Genomic DNA, 18,489 nt, shown 5'->3' on the forward strand with positions numbered 1-18,489 from the left:
ATTATCTTACAATAATATTCATTGTCATGAAATAAAAAATATCATGTTTAGCAAAGCAGTACATTAAGGCACTGATATGGTGGCCCTGTGGACTTACTGCACACAATTAGAAAATTGTCACCGTGAGCCATGACATCCCTGACAGCGTGTGAGGAATCTCATTTTGCTCTCTTTTCCTTTAGGATTTCTGCAAGCTTCTGTGTCAAGGTGACATAATTTCCATGATTGCCAGTCTCTTCTATTTTCTCCTCCTGCGGGAAGAATACTTCCAGTGACCCTCCGGCTGACATTGCAATGCAGCTCAATGTAAAACCACAGTCTTTGGGAGTTATCTGCTATTAGGCTGGTACCATTGCCAGAAATAGTTTTCCATGACATTTACTTTCTCTTTTAAGATCAATGGCCCAGAATTGAGCTGATAACAAAAGCTAGTTGCTTTTGCAACATGAATATTCTCATTGACAATGTTCCCAGTGTGACATGCATATAAAAGCCCGGAGAGTGTTGCTCAGCGATTGCACACATTCTACTTAGTGCATGTTAAAAACAGGACTCGGCTGAAACCCACAATTGGAGCTAGTTGTCAGGGGCGATGTACCTCACAGAATGAATTTTCATAGCTAAAATGCATTTGAATTGGCCAGTGCTATATTCTTTCAGTTTAACATGTTCATACTTGTTGTAATTGCCCTGATACCTGAGATCATGCACTTTCAGTCACCCTTTATGCTGACATTTGATACTTTAGGTGTATTTCTTTGTATTTGTGTCTTTAATGTATTTCTGGCAAAAGAATTTGAATGTACATTTTTTGTTTCAATCCTCTAAACCGCTCTCATTCCGGTTAAAATGGGGGCTTTCCCCCCAGGAGGAGGTTAAGCTCAGTTGAGAGGATGCCTAGTTCATACTTTTTCACCCATTTTTGAGCTAGTGGCTTGTCTGTTGATCACTTTGCTCTTTGGATTTATAATGCAGACCTTATGTGCATATGGGCTTTTGCAGTGGGGGCGTTGGGTGTCCAGACCTGCTAACATGAAATCTGTCCCCTGTCTTCTGCGTGTGTTGATTTCATACTGCTACTTCATGCCTCCTAGCTGCTAGACACACAGAACTCATCAATATTTCATCATAAAAAATGCAGTGTTTTGATCTTATGGGAAAGTTGTAAATAGTAAATGTTAACAACTGAACCCATCCTAAATTATAACACATCACAAAATGATAAACATTATGAGAATCATGCAGGAAAGGGCAGAAACGTGTTGATTGCTTCTGAAGATTAAAGAGTTTATTCTTCTTTCCAGGAAACTAAGAATTTGACATCACAAAACAACACAAAATGAATCTGCTGGTGTGAAAATGTCAAGCTCACACATCTTTATTAGCTGCAATATTTGAGGTCAAGTACACAACTCTTTATCAATTGCATCGTTTGACCTAATTGTGTTACCATGATGACTGAGATGTTCCTGTCACTCAAGCACTACACATCACTCCATAAGGCAAGATCTGGTGAAACCATAGATTTTTACCAACCTTTTACTTCTCACATCTCTCACATCTCACATCTCAATCTATAGAAACTCAATCTATAGTTACTAAAATCTGCACAAACATGTGAACCACATCGATTATCCTTTTTTGTTTTAAGACGATTGGAATGAAAGGTCCCCTATCATGAAAATTTTACTTTGTGAGATTATTTAACATTAATAGTTGCCCTAGCCTGTCTATGGTCCTGCAGTGGCTAGAAATGGTGATAGGTGTAAAGAGTGTTGTCATAAGGGGAAAGGCTACCTCCGGTTTCTCATTCCCACCCAGAGAATTTCAATCTCATTTTGTGTCTGGCTAAAAGTGGCTATATTTCTGCACCAAGGCTGAATTTTGGAAAGAAACTTTGGTATCAGGGGACCATTAAGACCATTATAAAAACAAAAAAGAAAGATCCACATCAAGTAGCTGAACCATCACTGGAGAGACCCTCACATTTGGGAAGCCTCGTGCCCCCTTGTGTTCCCCCATGGCTGTCAGCTGCACGCAGGTCAAGGCTGCGGTCGCTGCCCTGGAATGTTTGTTGTCCTCCGCCTGCGTAGCTCCGTGCCATTCTCATCCTAACATAAACACAAAGCACTCTGGGGCCAGGTGCTTGGGGGTGGAGTGGGAGTTGTTAAGTGGCACAATGCATTGAGGGAACCTTCGCCCACAGCATTCAACATGACTGCCATCGGAGCTTCTATACCTCGGCCAACCAACTTGGGGCCCATGACCCCAACAGGCAGTTACACAGCAGCTTTGTTCATGAAACGTGGCAACTCGAGGCCTTTCAACATCACCAGCAAGTCAGCGCGAGGTCAAATTCAGCTGTGACCTCTGCGCTGTTCGGGGTCAAGTTACAACTGGATGCACAGGCCTGCCCAGTCTTACAATCACGTTGCTTTTAACAGGGTGCAGCAGGAGGGCAGTGTCATTCCTGCCCACCCTAAAGTGACAGGAGAGGAGCATTCGAGCTATGGGGATGTTAATTCTGACTGCCTGCTTCCAGCACACAGGGGATGGAGGGTGTTAATTACCAGTCTGGGATCTCCTTACACTACAAATATCTGTAAAATGTGAGGGAAATAAAACATCAGATACAATATGCCTCCAAATCATCTCCCTCTCTTCCTCTTTTCTTGCATGTGGGGTACATTACCTGGACTTTGTGGAACAGCTGTTGTAGTTCAGCTGCTTGCAGCCTCTGTCTGTTGGGTTAGCACACAGAGCTCTGTGGTTTCACCTCTCCTGAAGGGCGTTTGGATGGACTAATGCACAATTTCAGTACCTCACGTAATTATGAATGCCCTGATAATGGACTAAATGAATGCCAACCTTGCACTGGCTCCTATTACACATTCATCTCACCTGGAAAGCCTCCTTGTGAATGAAAAAAATGGCTACATTTGTGGGGTGTCAGGGTTCGGTTAAAGCTCAGTGAGACATACTGTTTGTGTTTCAGGGCTATACAAGACATAAATGTTGCTGTTGTACAGGATTAAATCTGATGGCTTTGGGAGGAAGTACAGAAGACAAGATGACCTTTGTCAGTGGCCGCCAGCCACCGGGAGCTGCTGTCTAATCAGGGTTCACTTTAACGCTGCTGCAGACAAGTCATCCGACGAAGGAGAACCAGCTCACACACCTCCCTCTATCAGCACAGCAAGGCTGCAGGGAGGCTGAGTGACTCTGAGGGCAAGACCCGGAGTCGGGGCGCGTGGCCGGCTGAGTGGGTGTGAAGTGAGGGCACACGCGTGCGTGTGTGTGTGTGTGTGTTAGAGAGACTCTATGTCATCTGTCTGCAAGACGGGGTGGTAGAGGACAAGAGACGAGAAGAGAGGGGGAGCACCTTCTCTTCAGCCTGCAGTTCACCACACACCAAAATAACCCCACAGAGAGCAGGAGGCCGCTGGGTGCACACACACACACACACACACACACACACACTCTCACACACACACACTCAGGGGGCTGCTGGACACACTTCAAAGGCAGAGGAGCCCAACGTGGGTTGATAAGTCAGGACCAGGAAAAACACACTTAAACTTTTTGCTGGAATCACTGTCATTTTAAAGGACACAGAGGACATCCACACACACACAGGTAACATTTTAAAATTTTAACGTGTTTGGGAGGAAGTTCAGAAAAGTGCAGTAAGTTCTTTGCGTCTTAAATTCAGTTCACAGATTTAAGTTACAGATTAAAATGGAGCTGTTTTTTTGTTTTCGTGTCTAAAGAAGCTCATAGTGTGATGAACCGACAGCAGCAGTTTTCTGATAATAGTCTTCTTGATTTTAAACATTTTTGCCAGTATATTAATTGTGCGTGATGCACTTCAAAACTCAGAATTTTTCTAGGTCTGACTTAGTTCTGAGTTGCTGACTTCTATTGCACTACTGTGACTATACTGTGGAAGTGAAGCTAATAAACTGAGTTCGTAAATACCATGACTTCCCAATAAAATGGTGACAGGACCCATAACTGGTTTTCCCAGTCCTGCAGAATTGCTGCGCATAAGAAGATGCAAAGAAAGCTGGAGTTTTGTCTGGTGTGTGTGTGTGTGTGTAAGCTGGAGAGCAGAAGGAGAAGGAGTGAGAGAGCATATCAGTTGGTATACGGAAACAAAAGCGAATGCCAAGGTTCAATGTGTTTAAACAAGGAAAGTAAATTTAATGGCCTTCACTTTTATTTAGACTGAGATTTAGAGGATATACCCCACAAATAAATATGCTTAGGGTAAGCCTGTGATGGTGATGACGACTATTGCATTGACCAAGAGGTCTGGACAAGAAGAAAGTGCAATCTGTTCGAGGGGCATGTTCAGAAAGGCTTTTATCTTTTACCAGAACTGAGCCGTGTACATCGGCGCATACCCTGCTTCCTCCCGGGTGAGGAGGATTAAGGTTGAGTATGAATGGCTCGTGCATCGCTGTGTAGACAACTGTTTCCCCAGAGGCCATTGTTTCATTTTAGTAAACAGTGCCTAAATCACAGCTCTCTAGAAGAAGCCACATAGACGCTTATGGGGGAAATAACGGGTGTGGGATGGAGACCATCTCATGGAAAAAAGATGATCTGCAAAACATAGACGCTTATGGGGGAAATAACGGGTGTGGGATGGAGACCATCTCAGGGAAAAAAGATGATCTGCAAAACATAGACGCTTATGGGGGAAATAACGGGTGTGGGATGGAGACCATCTCATGGAAAAAAGATGATCTGCAAAACATAGACGCTTATGGGGGAAATAACGGGTGTGGGATGGAGACCATCTCAGGGAAAAAAGATGATCTGCAAAACATGGTGCGACTCGCACGACCATAAACCATGCATGTTCTGTGGATAACAATACCCCAAAATCGGTGTAACAGAGTTTCAACAAAGCAACGTTATTATGGCAGACAAGGATGCCGGCTTCTATTCTGTTTCTGAGGCGCCGTGGACGGGGAACCAGCAGGCTCCTTGTAAAGGGATTACGCGATTCGCACGCTTAAGTAGCTCGCCTGAACCATGCCTACACACAGGCCCACAGCTTGCTTTTATCTCTATTCTGCGGGGTGATATGCAGAGTGGTAACACAACTGGGTATCAGGTTTCTAGCATCTAATACATATATATAAAAAAAAAAGAAAAATAAACAGAAAGACAGCAAATCCCCCAGCCCAGAATTTATGCCAATTACCCAGACACCAAAGAGAGGCATTATAACCAGCGGGGGTCGGCTGGAAATCTGTCTGAAAGCACATGGCTGTCGCTGCTTTGGAACACTGAAAGTCTGTTAGTTTGCTTTTCTCCGACTGTTCCAGCTGCGGAATAATGATCAGTGTCTGTGCAAACTGCACTCCCTGCTCTTAGTTAATGACTTCTTGTTCTCTAATTGACTTCTGGCTGATTTCACTGTGAATAAAGAAGCCCTGAGATCATAAGAAGGATACAAGTCATACAATTTGGTATCACACACTCTAGAGCCACAGAGTTTTTGATTACACGCATAATTGCACGCAGTTGCACAATGCAGGAAATTGCACAATAATTAAAGAGGAAATTCTTTCCCATTTGGGCACAGCGGCCCAGACTTTTAAATCTATATGCAGAAAAAAATGTGCATGACCTTCTGCTTTTGTTCCTTCAGCTGGAAAAAAAGCATTTTGCTGTCATAGCTCTGCGAATGTCATAGCTTTTGCGAATGAGTAACCTTAGTTAAATTATTAGTAAATGTATAAAACCAGAGCTGAAGAGTGCAATTACAGAAATGGTAATATAGCTTTTAAACAACAACACTCTAATCTAAAGGCCGTGTCCTAAAATTGTCTGGTTGGACAACAGAGAAGATATTATGAAATGCGGGTGAAAGATCAAGTGGCAGAGATAACACAAATTTATTCACAATTCCATTCACAGCCACTCATTACTGTACACGCCAGACGCAGCTACCCTGAAAATGGGGGGCAGTGATTTTCCAGGCTTTACATTTCACATTAAACTGAATTAATGATGCTTTTTACCAGCTTTAACTTTAAGACAGGTGAGGACAGATGAAGTGAATCATTAATTTTCTTGTTACCGTGGCACTTGTCAGAGGGTGGGATATATATTAAGCAACAAGTGAATATTTTGCTCTTCAAGTTGATATGTTGGAAGCAGAAAAAATGGTTAGGATTTGATGGCTAGATGCCTGGCATAGTATCCTCAAAACTGTAGCTCTGGGATGTTCCTGGTGCATCCTATGAATCTGTGGTCCAAGGTAGGAAAAACTGGGTCATGGGTGGTCAGGACAAATCGATGCACATGTTGAGCTCAAGTAGAAATGCACAAAATACACAAATATACAATACACATCGCAGTGCGTTGTGTCGATCACGAAGAAGGTGTCATGGTCTCATGAACCTTACTCTCTTTTACACTATGAAGACGTAGGCGAGTTGGTGGAGGCAGTATGATGCTTTGAACAATGTTCTCCTGGGAAACCTTGGGTCCTGTGTTACTTTGACACATCCCACCTACCCAAACATTGCTGCTGACCAAGTACACTCCCTTGAGGAAACGGTATTCCCTTCTGGCAGCAGGATGATGTGCCTTGCACGTGGACAGGGGGGGGGGGGGGCAATAACGTTGGAGTCTGAACAGAAGTCCAGCACAGAAGAAGAAAAAATATTCAGTTTCAGCCAAGCGCCACCATTATGATGCACTGTGATGCACTGTGGATGTAAAGTGAAATCATTTGCAAGCTTTTAAACTGTTCCGTTGGATGAGAGCTGAGATGAGTTAGTCCTCAACCACAAGAACTTGAGATATTTGAAAAGAAGGAGAGGTTCTGGTCTACATAGCCTTTTGAAGTACTGAGGCAGATAACCTCACAACATACTACTTGACTCTTTCGTAACTGGCCCCCAAAACACAAGCATGCATGCGCATGTGCCGCCATACGGCGGGCGTGCCGTGGGCATGTAGGTGCCTGTAGGAGGGAGCTACGCGGCCCCTGATATTGTTGCGATAATCCCGAGAAAAATGATGCGCTTCCTGCACTCACCCTTGGTGCGGCGTGTGGGCACAACTGAGATTCCTGCTGCTGGAGAGGAGCTGTCGCTACAGCAACAGCCTTCCTGCACACCAGAACATGCTCCAGCCTTTCTGCTGCGTCTGAGGGGGAAACTTGTCCTTTGGCAGCGAAGAAGACTGGCGTCTCCACATGGCCGATGAGTCCGAACCCACTCCAGTTCTGGTGTCTGGGAGTCTGTCGTATAGGGTAATAGGAGACCATCTGTAAGTGGTTTAAAGACTGGTGTTAAAATGATGTGTATTATGCTGTACTGGTCTTGCTGGGATCTTCGGAACCTTGTGTAATCGGATATATGTTCTACAATATGTTCTATTGTTCATCGCGTTTGAAAGAATTTTTATCAAAAGTCTGTTGAAGACCTGGTGTGTGTGTGTGTGTATGTATGTGAGCAGAGCACTGGGCTTTGTGACTGTGTGTGCGTGGTGGTGGAGGTGACAGCAGCGCCTGTCTCTTTAAGAGCTGGTCTTTGGGCAGGTTGTATAGTGGAGAGAGGAGGTGGATCCCAGCCTGTTTTTTTTTTTTATTTTTTTTTTTATGTTGTCTCTGTTTCTCCAGCGGGCTTCTCTATCAACAAACCGAGCCTGGCCGCCAGCCTCCTCCTGTCTCCACTACAGAGCGTCTCTGTGCATCCGCACGCTGGGGTGTGTTAGTGTGTGTGGGTACCTGCACTCGCTCACCTGTGGACTCATTTCACCTTGCGGCCGCCTCTTTCCAGCTCAGGTGTGTGCCGTGTGTGTCTGTGACTTGCTGCATTGTACCTCAGTGATAATGGCTGTTTCGTGGGTCCTGTTCAGGATGGCTTGTTTCATTAGTGTCATTATTCAGGATGAAGAGAGGGCGAGTTGATGCTTTTCCTGAGCTTAGCTGATTCAAGTGCATATGCTCCATGTAAACAATGGCATATTTTTCCATCTATCTGCATGCACTTGTGTTGTGTATGATGCACAGCGGCACAGTGTCTGTGTACAGATGGCATACAAAGCAGCGAAACAAAGTGTCTGCAGATCAAAGCTACTCAGGGTTGAAATGATTGAAAACACAGCATGACGGGATGTTGCATTTCTGAATTTCCACTTTTTTTTTTATCTCGAACCCAATATGGAAGGAGCATAAACAACTGCAATGCTTCATGATGCTGGGTTCATTATAAAGACTGTTGTATGGGTGTATGGATCACTATGTATAGCTTGGGGGGTCTGAAAGGGGGGAGGTTGAGGAGCAGGGAACACAGATGAATTCATTTGGGTGATTTCATGACAAAAAGCCCTGATTAAACCCATGCCCCCCACCCTTCTCTCTGCGTCGCACCAAGAATATCACAGCAAGTCTCACTTTGGCTATTTTCTGAACAATGTGTCAAACTCAGTCATTCACACTCCCACTGAGCTGTGGAGGATTCAGTGCCAAGTGGGGCTAAAACAGGTCAGCTTTATAAAGCTCATCCTGCAAAATTTTTTCAAAGACTAATCACACTAAATACTTATAATTATAATGGCCTAGTTGTAATATAATGTTAGCTCAATATGCTGACTGCTGACAATTTGCACAATTTGACATGCTGTTTGTGTTACCATGAAGTGGTATTGTGGCTCCAAGAGTTTCCATCAGCAGTATGAAGCAGTTGTCACTGCAGCCACTGATGGTCTTGGAGAGCGACTGAGCGAGAAATGAAACAATCAACAATATTTTTAGATCGCAGAGTGCTAACTGTCAGCACTGGAAGCGAGTCGAAATGCAGGTGCTGATAATTGACATGGCATCCAGAGCATCAAGGACAATGGACAACAGCCATCTACTGCAGCGCAGCAGAAAGCCTCCTATTATGGAATTAAAACTGCACTCGTGTTTCACGTTCAAAGCATTACCCGAGTTCGTTCCCATTAACAGTTCCATTGTGCGCCATTATCTCAGCCAGGACCGGATGGGAAAGCAGACATTTGTGGCTCAGGAGCCAGCTTCTTTCCTGACAGCCGTCCTGACAGCAATCCAAGGGATGACAATCGGGAGATTGCTGGGAAATATATGACAGCTATGGCTGAAAACCACACCCTGCTTCTCCGTCACAGTCCGCATCGGTTCCCAGAGCTGGAAAGGTCACCCGGCTTTCCTGCTAATAGGAGGGGGAAAGCACCTGCATGTGGATATGTCATCCAGGATTGACCCAGATAGACATATCCATCTACATCGTATCAGAAAATCACCTTGGCTGACTTGCTAATCTTATTTCCTTATTGACAAATTTGTCATGTCCTTTCACCTCAGGGTACAAATCACAGACACTACTGTAAATATTAATTATATGTTTAATTGAATGAATGGATGAAAACAAATCAGGTTTCAACCAATTTTTCCACAGTTTAGTTTGGTTGCATCCTGCTGCATGCAGCCTTTGTGTAGAGGTAAAACAATGTTGTTTGGTGGCTTGTAAATGTCCACTATAAAAGATTCAGACACCTTTGTCAATTATTGAGGTTTAGCTGGTCTCCCACTCAGGTTTCCCTTAGTTTGAGTGCTGTGGAATGGGAGAGAAGAGTAAAAAGGGTATGTCTGGAAGAAGAACCATTGGAGTATGTTCCATGACAAATTTATTAATGGGGTGTATTGCGTCTGGCTTCATCCTTTTAATTTGGTATGTGCTGTGCGGTCTTCTACATCTATGATTCAGTTTACTGTAACTCCATATCAATGTCTTATACTGACACGCTTCTACTTTCTGACCCATTTCAGGAACTTGGCACCATGAGTCCCAGATTCTCATACACTCTCCTGTCATGGGTCAGCTTCCTGCTTCTCATACACAAGTGCACTGCGCAAGGTGAGATCCTTTTATTAACCAATGAAGCGGCGGTTCGCTGCTGAAAGGGGAACATTCCACAACAACCAGGGCTTTTACAAGTCAAGCTGCAGGAAAAGCAATCTGACTTTGACAGAATTCCAAGTTGGAGCAGAAGTGTACATGTTTCTTCGAGATCTGCAGGGACTGAAAGCAATTAAACAGTCCGATCCATCCACAACAGCACATCTGTTCATCAACTCTCTCCCTGAACCTGATGAGCAGCTAAGATGGTGTAAAAATCAAAAAGACACATCCCTGGTGTATTCAGCTGTTAAATTCCAGCCCACTCCAGGAATGTGATTAATGTCCGCCAGGATCCCCGAGGTGAAGAATGCAGGCTTAATGTGACAAGCGATTGTGTCAGGAGGTGTGTGACACGTGCGCGGCAGCCGTGTGTCCAGAGACCTGAGATCAGGGGTGAGTGGCACCGCACCTCCTTGGCTGACCTCCCTCCCCGCCAGAGTGACGCTGGACCCCCGCGGTGCCCCTGGGGCCGTTCCAGGGAGGGGGGCAGAAGGCGGCGGATCTACACTTGGCTGTCCTGCCTAAATATTTTTCTAACGGCGAAAGCAGCTGAGTGGATCTGGGGGATTGTATGATCGGTACTTTCACAGAGGGGTCTGCTTACAGCGGCCTCAGCTACTTCAGCCTCTACCTTCTGCCCACCCTCGTTTTTAGCCCCTTCTCCAAACTGGAGTTACTCTCTCTGGCAAGCACGCTTACACACAAACACACACACACACACATGGACCTAAGAGTGTGTGCTAGTGGCAGGTGTGAACCCCGTCTGATGGAGGAAACCCAAACCTACGAGTATGGCTGGCACCAGTTTGCTGGCTACGGCCACTTGCAGGGGGGCAGATAATGTTTCATGGCAGGAGTAAATTTAGATCCCCCTGCTTTTAACACACGGGCTTTCTTCCTCTTCCCCTATCTCTCTCATCCTCCACCCACTTCCAGCTCACCTATTCTCTCAAAGTCTAACCATCGACAGCAGGTGTTGCCAGATCACCCGTAACCACCTCCTAATTTACCAAGCATTAGCATAAAACGAGTAGTCCAAATTCTGTGTAAATATAGAAAGTACGTGAGCTGATGCCAGCACCATGTATGAGTCGGGACGAGATGGTGCTTTTATCTTTCCTCTGTCGATGTACGGAATGAGGTCCTTTCATCTCGATTCGTCTCTGTAAGAGTGCGTGTGTGCTGTGATTGAAGTGTTTCCCCCAGAGGATAGTGGAAGAGGCTTCCATGGCAAAGCAGAAGCAGGGCAGCACCTGTTCTCCTGTTAATAACCCTCTCCTTACAGCCACCGAGCCATTGTTGCCGCTGAAATCATCATCACGGCAAATTAGACGACCACCGCCCCAAAAATAAATATCACCTGGTCGAGAAGTGAATGCATTGTCAAAATGAGTCTTCACAAAACAACCAGTGTAGATTGTTTTACCATCTTACCATCGGGCATTGTATGCTTAATAGAGATCGCACTCCATTTGGCTTCAATTCAGACACCTGCCAGAAGGTCCACAAGCCGTCCATCAAACATGAATGCCTATGGTGCGGTCATTTCATTTGTTGAGGCTTTTGAATGCACACAAAGGGTGTGCCTGTTCTGTGCCACGGTCTACATAATTGGGCTGCTGGGGACGAGGAAGGCGGCCAGCCGAGGCCAGGCACACTCCGGGGACTGCCCTGCCAGTTCAGTTTTCCCTGGCTGGATTTCCATGGCTTGTTAAAGGAGCTTCAGGAATGGCAGGCAGTTAGGACGCTGTCCATGATTGGGCTACGGAGATCAGACAGATGCACGGGCCTCGTCACTCCGTCCACACTCGGTGGCGATCGCACTGCTGTGCCTGAAAGAGCTCTCGCTCGTTCACTTGTTCTTCCCAGCATGCCATGCTGCCCTGCTGCATTTAAAGTGCCCATTCGTAGCTCTGTCTACTTTCAGCCAATCTCTCACAAAGTCATCACTGGTACTTTTTCGTTTCCTTTGTTCTCACCCTCCCACCTCATTCAGAAATCTCATTTGCGTTTAAAAAAGCTAGTATGTGGTTCATCAGAGAGGTGGATTTTGGTGGGAAACTGCAATCCGTATGCAATTATTGTAAAAACACATTCATCCTTTATGAGATAACCAGAGCCTGCTTCTGTCACAACATATGCAACATTACTTTTATCCAAAGCTGATAACAGAATAGGACTAAAATTGCACCTTAAAGGGAATGAAAAGTGCAAACAAGTATAAGTTTAGATGTACACTTGCTTTCTGAATAGGTGAATCTACTAGACATTCTTGAAGCTAGAGAGTGTGGAGCTGCTGTGATCCATGAATGAGTAAAGTCTAGGCTGGGAGTCAACAATGCCAGATTGCTCCACAGAGAAAAACAGTTGTCTGGATGGAGCCTTTATAACCGAGATCAGGCAGATGGTCACTATCTAGGTGAGCATTAGTAACTCAGAACAAGGATAGCCTGATTGAGCCGGGTGGCATGTTGCGTGAGGAAGGACACACATGCATATCAGAGAAGGTTTGATGACCCCCCTCCTGCATGATAACAGCCAGGTTTCTGGCAGCCTTGATAGCAGGGAGAGATGAAGAGTAAAGATGACTGTTTGGCTGGTATGACTAAGAACACAGTTTTGGAGAGGTATAGTATAGACTCATGGTATCTTCTATTATCAATAGTCTCAGTCAGTACAAGTCTTTCTGTCTCCAGGAAAGGTGTGCTAGTCAAATATTGCACTAGTATTTTCTAGAGAATTTTCATTTCACTGGCTTTGTGTAATCAAATTGGGTCCAAATCAGGGCATTATTATGGTGCTCCAGCTCCGTTTTCGGATCCAGAGTTTTAAGTCGTCCCATCATGCCTTTTATGTTATGAAATCCCCTTTTGTTAAGGCATGCAATTGTGTCCACTTTTTACCTGCTTTGCCAGTGTGATTCATTTCTTAATTCATAGAATCATTCTCTTGTTGAAAGGATTACCACCAGTTCTAATTTTATTAAGATTACCTTTAGCACGTTTTCATTTGGAATATCTAAATCATTTACTACAAGCTGTGCGGTCTTTTGGCAGACTAATAGATGATGATCACACCACCTCACCAAAAATAAAACCAGACTTTTCTATGACACACATATTAATAGCCACCGTTTAAAAGATGATCAAATGTTTTAAACCGTTTGCTTGCTTATAATTATAGGGCCTATACCTCAAATGAATGTATAATTTGTTTCTTCAATTTCATTAATCCTTTATCATTTTGTCTTCATGGACTTTAACAAGAAAGTGTTTATTTTCATAAACCATGCCAGCCAGATCATATTCACAGTGGTGGCCTAGCGGGTAAGGAAGCAGACTCGTAATCGTAAGGTTGTGGGTTCAAATCCCAAACCACAAAGGTGCCACTGAAGTCCCCACACACTGCTCCTCAGGTTCCTGTCATGGCTGCCCACTGCTCACTAAGGTGATGCAGGGTTAAATAAGAGGACTCATTTCATTGTGTGCACCGTGTGCTGTGCTTGCTGTGTATTACAATGATGAAAAACAATCACTTCACTTTGTTTAGCTGGTGAATAGTTTAGGATGAATAGTTGTTATTTAATAGTTGATGAACAAGTTGAGCACAAAGTGCCCCATGTAGTACCATTGTGTCCCTGGGCAAGACACTTAACCCTCTTTCTGAAACTGTAAGGATAAATTGAGTAAAATGCTAAATTAACCTAATCTAATATGTGTAGAAGGCAAGTCAGTCAAAGCAGAGAGATGCTCCAAGATGATGGCACAGCAATGATGATGATGTACTTTTTATACAGGGGTGTTTAATATGATCCATAAGGGGCCAGAGTGTGTGGATTTTTTGGACAACTTCAAGGCCAGCTGTTCAAGCTCACGTGTGAAGACTTTGCAGCAAGAATCCTGCCATGTATTTATGAGATCGACAAAATATGATCTGTTGTTGTCTCAATGTGTATATATGGTTAAACATAGAAAAACACATCATTACAATCCTCCATTAAATTAGCTGAAGCCCCAGTTTGACCCCAATTCATTATGTCCCAGTAGGGGATTGTTTGTTCTGTACCACTCCGTCCTTTATAAGCACACCAGCCGGTGGCATGTTCCGATTCTCTTCGCACTTGGGTGCCTTAAAAGATGCTCCAGTGGCTTTTAGCATGTATGCTTTTAGCCATTCTGTTCTTAGTCAAAGGTATTTGCACTTTCCTAACACCAAAGCTATTAAATTATAAAAGGGGATTGTAGACACAACTACCATTTCTGTAGTCCCTCCTTTGTTTAGAACACACCAGCTAATCCTGGTGTCCCACAGCTGTTAGTGTTTAAAGGATTAGGCTATATGTTGTTTTCTGGGCCTCTCCATGACTCTCAGATAACAGTTAGTGCTCTTCAGCTGTTCCCGCGAAGGTAAGGGAGACCCATCAGCATTCGCAGCATCAAGGCCTGTAGCACTCACTCGGACACAAGGCTTCCAGAGGCTATGGGTCAATGGAAAATGCCGATCATTCCATATCAGATGACCCAAAGCAAACAAGTTGCTCCATAAGACAAACTCAGCTAGTGTTGCTCTGTGCTTGCGAACATCCAGAAATGCAAGACACGCTCCTGAGAACATTGGAATCCATAAAGGCCGAGCAACTGACCTTGGGGCTGAAGGTTTTTAAAAACTTAAGTCATGTATTAACAAATCCTTTTTAACCATTTCCAAGTAAACTTACATTTTTACATTAGAAAAAGCATGTAATTTTCTCGACAGGAAAACTGTTCTGTCACGAGCAAATGTAAATTCCAGTGATGTTCAGACAAATCTTGAGCAGGCGGAGGCCTGACCACATTCCTCATCTCCCCTTGCACGTGCCCCGCTTGCGCCACACGCGCAGAAGAGAGAGAGCCTGCCAGGCCTACCTCATTCACAGCAGAGGCTGTGACCAAGTTCCTGAATGAATCATCTTCACTAATTATGCATCATTCACGGAGTTCCCTGTCAATATCACCAGATGTGCACATGCACAAAGTCAAGCGCGCAAGTGCCATTTTCACTTTGCAATTTGTGAAAAAAATAGAAAAATTGCCATTCACATTTTGTTTATGGCTGATTTGGGTATTCACCCTGATCCTCAACTATTGAATTATTTCCTTAATAGTATAGTATCATCTGTGTTTCATTATAATTTTCACAAAATGAATAGTTTTTTAGATGCTGGTCCACAATGACTCACACAGAAATATTGGCGGGCACTCTGTTTGATCCCAGAATTGTATGATGCTTTATGCTTGTAGCGTTGAGCTTTTTGTTTGCAATGTTCTTGCCTGAAAATGCTTTTTTTCCCGCAGAAACGAACTGCACGTGCTACCAAGATAACGGGCGCTGTGATGACGTCACCGGGGAATGCAGGTGCATTTTTACTACAGCCGTCCACTGCCTCTCTATTTCAGTGTTTTTTCAGCCCCCTATTCGGCTTTCGTTCTTTTAAAAGAGCCAGCAGAGCCGCACCCCACCGCGGTTTCAGTCACAGTCGACTCAGAAACGCGGAGTTAAACTCCGGAGTTCCGTACAAAGTGCGCGACGCGCGCCCCCGCGCGGCTCACACGCGTCACTAAAAACCCCCCAAAACGAGGGAATAACAGCGCTCCGTGACAAGTTCCCCGCGTTTGAACCCACACTGCCACCGAACCGACGCTCCGAAACGAACACGTACGTTCTCGTTGTGTCCCAGGTGCGACCCCGGGTGGGCGGGGCCTCGCTGCGCGGACTGCGTGCGCACGCCCGGGTGCGTGCACGGCTCGTGCCACCAGCCGTGGCAGTGCACGTGCGACGCCGGCTGGACCGGCCGCTTCTGCGACAAAGGTGCGTGCGCCGTGCGACTTTTCTCGTGTTCTGTTGTCGTCATGTGTTTTATTTTATGTATTTATTTTATTCTGCCTTCATTTGCCCCCTCCTGCAGATATTCATTTCTGCGCCAAGCAGCAGCCGTGCAGGAACGGCGCCACCTGCGTGACCGACGAGTTCGGGGAATACTCGTGCCTCTGCCCTGCAGGCTTCCACGGAAGGAACTGCGAGTTCAAGGCCGGACCCTGCTACAACAAACGGTGAGACTCGGGGAGAGAGAAAACAGCTCCATGGGCCACAAAAGTGGGGTTTGAGTAGTTAACATTTGCATAAAATTGCTAATCGTAATTGCAATACGTATATCGTATTGCTATAATTAACATAATAGAGTAAAAGAAACATTCACGGTTGCACGTCAGTGTTCTGAAATCACGTGACACCAAAAAGGCCTCTGATAGCAAATCCCAGTATGCTTTTTGCTTTTGCCAATTATATGGAGAAAACCTCTCTATTTATTCACCCAAAATGTGTCCAGATTTATATGTAGTTGTCATTTGTTCAGATGCTGAAAATATGCCAGCTCACATACTTCTGTTGTGGCCCTGTGTTGAATTTCCCTCAGGGATTAATAAAGGATCTATCTACCCATCTATCTGTCATTAATTAACATAATTGAGTAGGGGTGGTAGTAGCCTAGTGGGTAACATGCTCGCCTATGAACCAGAAGACCCAAGTTCTGCAGAGCCCTGCAGTTTTGCTGTTCCGAGAGCGGCAGCACAGGTTCTCAGATCTGCAATTTGTCCACTTATGTCGTCATAAGGGGAAAGGTTACCTCTGGTTTATCATGCTTTTTTCACCCAGAGAATTTCCCACCTCCCATAAAAAAGTAATTCCACAGACCGTGCCAAGCATTGCAGTGAATTAGAAATTTTTATGGAAAAACGCTCTCCTCCTCGTCCCGCCTCTCTCCCCCTCATTAGCATTTAAAGCTACAAACACTGAAATGGCCGTACTGGGAAAATCTCATTGTGGGACTGGATCAAAGTGGCTCAAATTCTGCACTAAGGTATTAGGTGACCAATAAGACCGATATACAAGTAAAAAAAAAAATTCCTAATTGGGGATCTTTAAATTGCGTTTAATACTAATGTTATAAAATGTTAATTCTGAATGATCTCTTCTCATTGTGGTATATCTGTTCTCCCTACTTTAATAGGTCTCCATGTAAGAATGGAGGTCTGTGTGAGGACGATGGCGGCTACGCTCCTGAGCTCTCCTGCAGATGTTTAGCGGGTTTCACTGGGCTTCGCTGTGAGACCAATGTGGATGACTGCCTGCTTCTGCCCTGTGGTAATGGTGCCACCTGCCTGGATGGCATCAACCGCTTCTCCTGCCTGTGCCCAGCTGGCTTCACAGGCCGCTTCTGCACGGTCAACTTGGACGACTGTGCCGGTCAGCCTTGCCTGAATGGGGGCCGTTGTCTGGACGGCATCAACTCCTTTCACTGCCTCTGTCCGCAGGGCTTCACAGGGAGGACTTGTGAGGTGCTTCTCCCGGATAAGGAGACGGTAGAGAGCCCTGGCCCTGGGCGGAGCACCTTTGGCTGGAGTGGTGGAGGAGGCGGGAATCAGAGCAGACCCATCCCCAACACTCACCCACAGGGGACCACAGGGCAGCTTGTGAAAATATCACTGAAGGAGGTTGTGACCCAGCAAGGCCCAGCAGGACTCTCTGAAGAGCAGCTGGTGATCCTTCTGGTCCTCGGGGGCATGACATTGGCCGTGGTGGCACTGACTGCTGGATTTGTGTTACGTGGGCGCTGTCGGGACTGTCAAACCCCTCCAACGACCGCCAGATTACAGGCAAGCTGCCGAGCAGCCCAGGACCTGCAGCATCCCGCTCCTGCTGAGCAAGAGTGTAAGATCAGCTTTCTCCAGCCGCCCCCCTCCATAGAGCTGGTAAAGAAGAAACTCAACACTGAGGTCATCTAGCGGCCCCAACAGCCCTCAAGCTGGGTAACAGGCAGAAGCCACGTCCCCCTGTTCTGCTCACTAGTGAGTGGGAACAGCCAACTACAGAGCGAGAATCCTCACTGAACGTCTGAGCAATTACCATGGTGAAACCGCATAGTGAAATGTGAATGTGAGTCGTTGTGTTCGGCGTGGGCGGAGTCTTTGCTGCTCTTCATCAGTGATCATGTGGCTGATGTGATTTGATATCTTCAACCTCAGTGAAATATGCAGTGTAGTGTTGTAGAAATCCCATCGAAACGCACTCATGATGTACTGAATATTGGTTCTGTAGCAGTGATCTGTACCAAGGGACTTTTTTTTTTTTTTTTTTTTTTTTTTTTTTTTTTTTTTACCATGTACATATAATTTTTTATGTTTTTGTAAAACAAAATCAAACATGCTTGAATCATCAGTTGATTTTGCCACAAACATGTAATTGTGAATTATCTCCACAGTCCTTTTCTGTCATCTGTAAAATATTAATGTATGTAGTCTGGTACATACTTCACTGTGGAATCCACAAGCAGTATTATGATGCTGTAAATGTAATTTATTTGGGATATTGTAATTTGTCTTTTTGTTTTGGTTTTTATCTATTTTTGATACAGGTATTTGTGCATTAAAGTTTGTGAACTGCACTAGACGCTTCACCTTACAACTTGTTTACTCCCAACACCTCCAGCACTCACAGAGAT

The 18,489-nt window shown here is 45.0% G+C and overlaps 1 protein-coding gene across 2 annotated transcripts; it reads left to right on the top strand.

Annotated features, from left to right (window-relative positions):
* Positions 1–7,058: 7,058 nt before the first annotated feature.
* Positions 7,059–18,101, top strand: dlk2 (delta-like 2 homolog (Drosophila)). 2 transcript variants are annotated; one of them, XM_028988816.1, is made up of 7 exons: positions 7,059–7,296; positions 7,649–7,813; positions 9,821–9,908; positions 15,287–15,347; positions 15,670–15,800; positions 15,898–16,042; positions 16,999–18,101. In XM_028988816.1, the coding sequence occupies exons 3-7, from the start codon at positions 9,833–9,835 to the stop codon at positions 17,771–17,773; spliced, it is 1,188 nt and encodes a 395-aa protein (XP_028844649.1). In that variant the 5' UTR covers positions 7,059–7,296; positions 7,649–7,813; positions 9,821–9,832; the 3' UTR covers positions 17,774–18,101. The 2 variants fall into 2 exon arrangements, with proteins under 2 accessions (XP_028844649.1, XP_028844650.1); XM_028988817.1 differs by lacking the exons at positions 7,059–7,296; positions 7,649–7,813; positions 9,821–9,908 and having other exon boundaries at positions 13,499–15,347.
* Positions 18,102–18,489: the final 388 nt, after the last annotated feature.

Source organism: Denticeps clupeoides, chromosome 8 (genome assembly GCF_900700375.1).
Source record: "Denticeps clupeoides chromosome 8, fDenClu1.1, whole genome shotgun sequence".
Taxonomy (NCBI): domain Eukaryota; kingdom Metazoa; phylum Chordata; class Actinopteri; order Clupeiformes; family Denticipitidae; genus Denticeps; species Denticeps clupeoides.

Coding starts and splice junctions, on each gene's coding strand:
- dlk2 (XM_028988816.1), top strand. CDS start 9,833: ATGAGTCCCAGATTCTCATACACTCTCCTGTCATGGGTCAGCTTCCTG. Junction 15,801..15,897: donor CGGCCGCTTCTGCGACAAAG/GTGCGTGCGCCG, acceptor CCCCTCCTGCAG/ATATTCATTTCTGCGCCAAG. Junction 16,043..16,998: donor GGACCCTGCTACAACAAACG/GTGAGACTCGGG, acceptor CTACTTTAATAG/GTCTCCATGTAAGAATGGAG.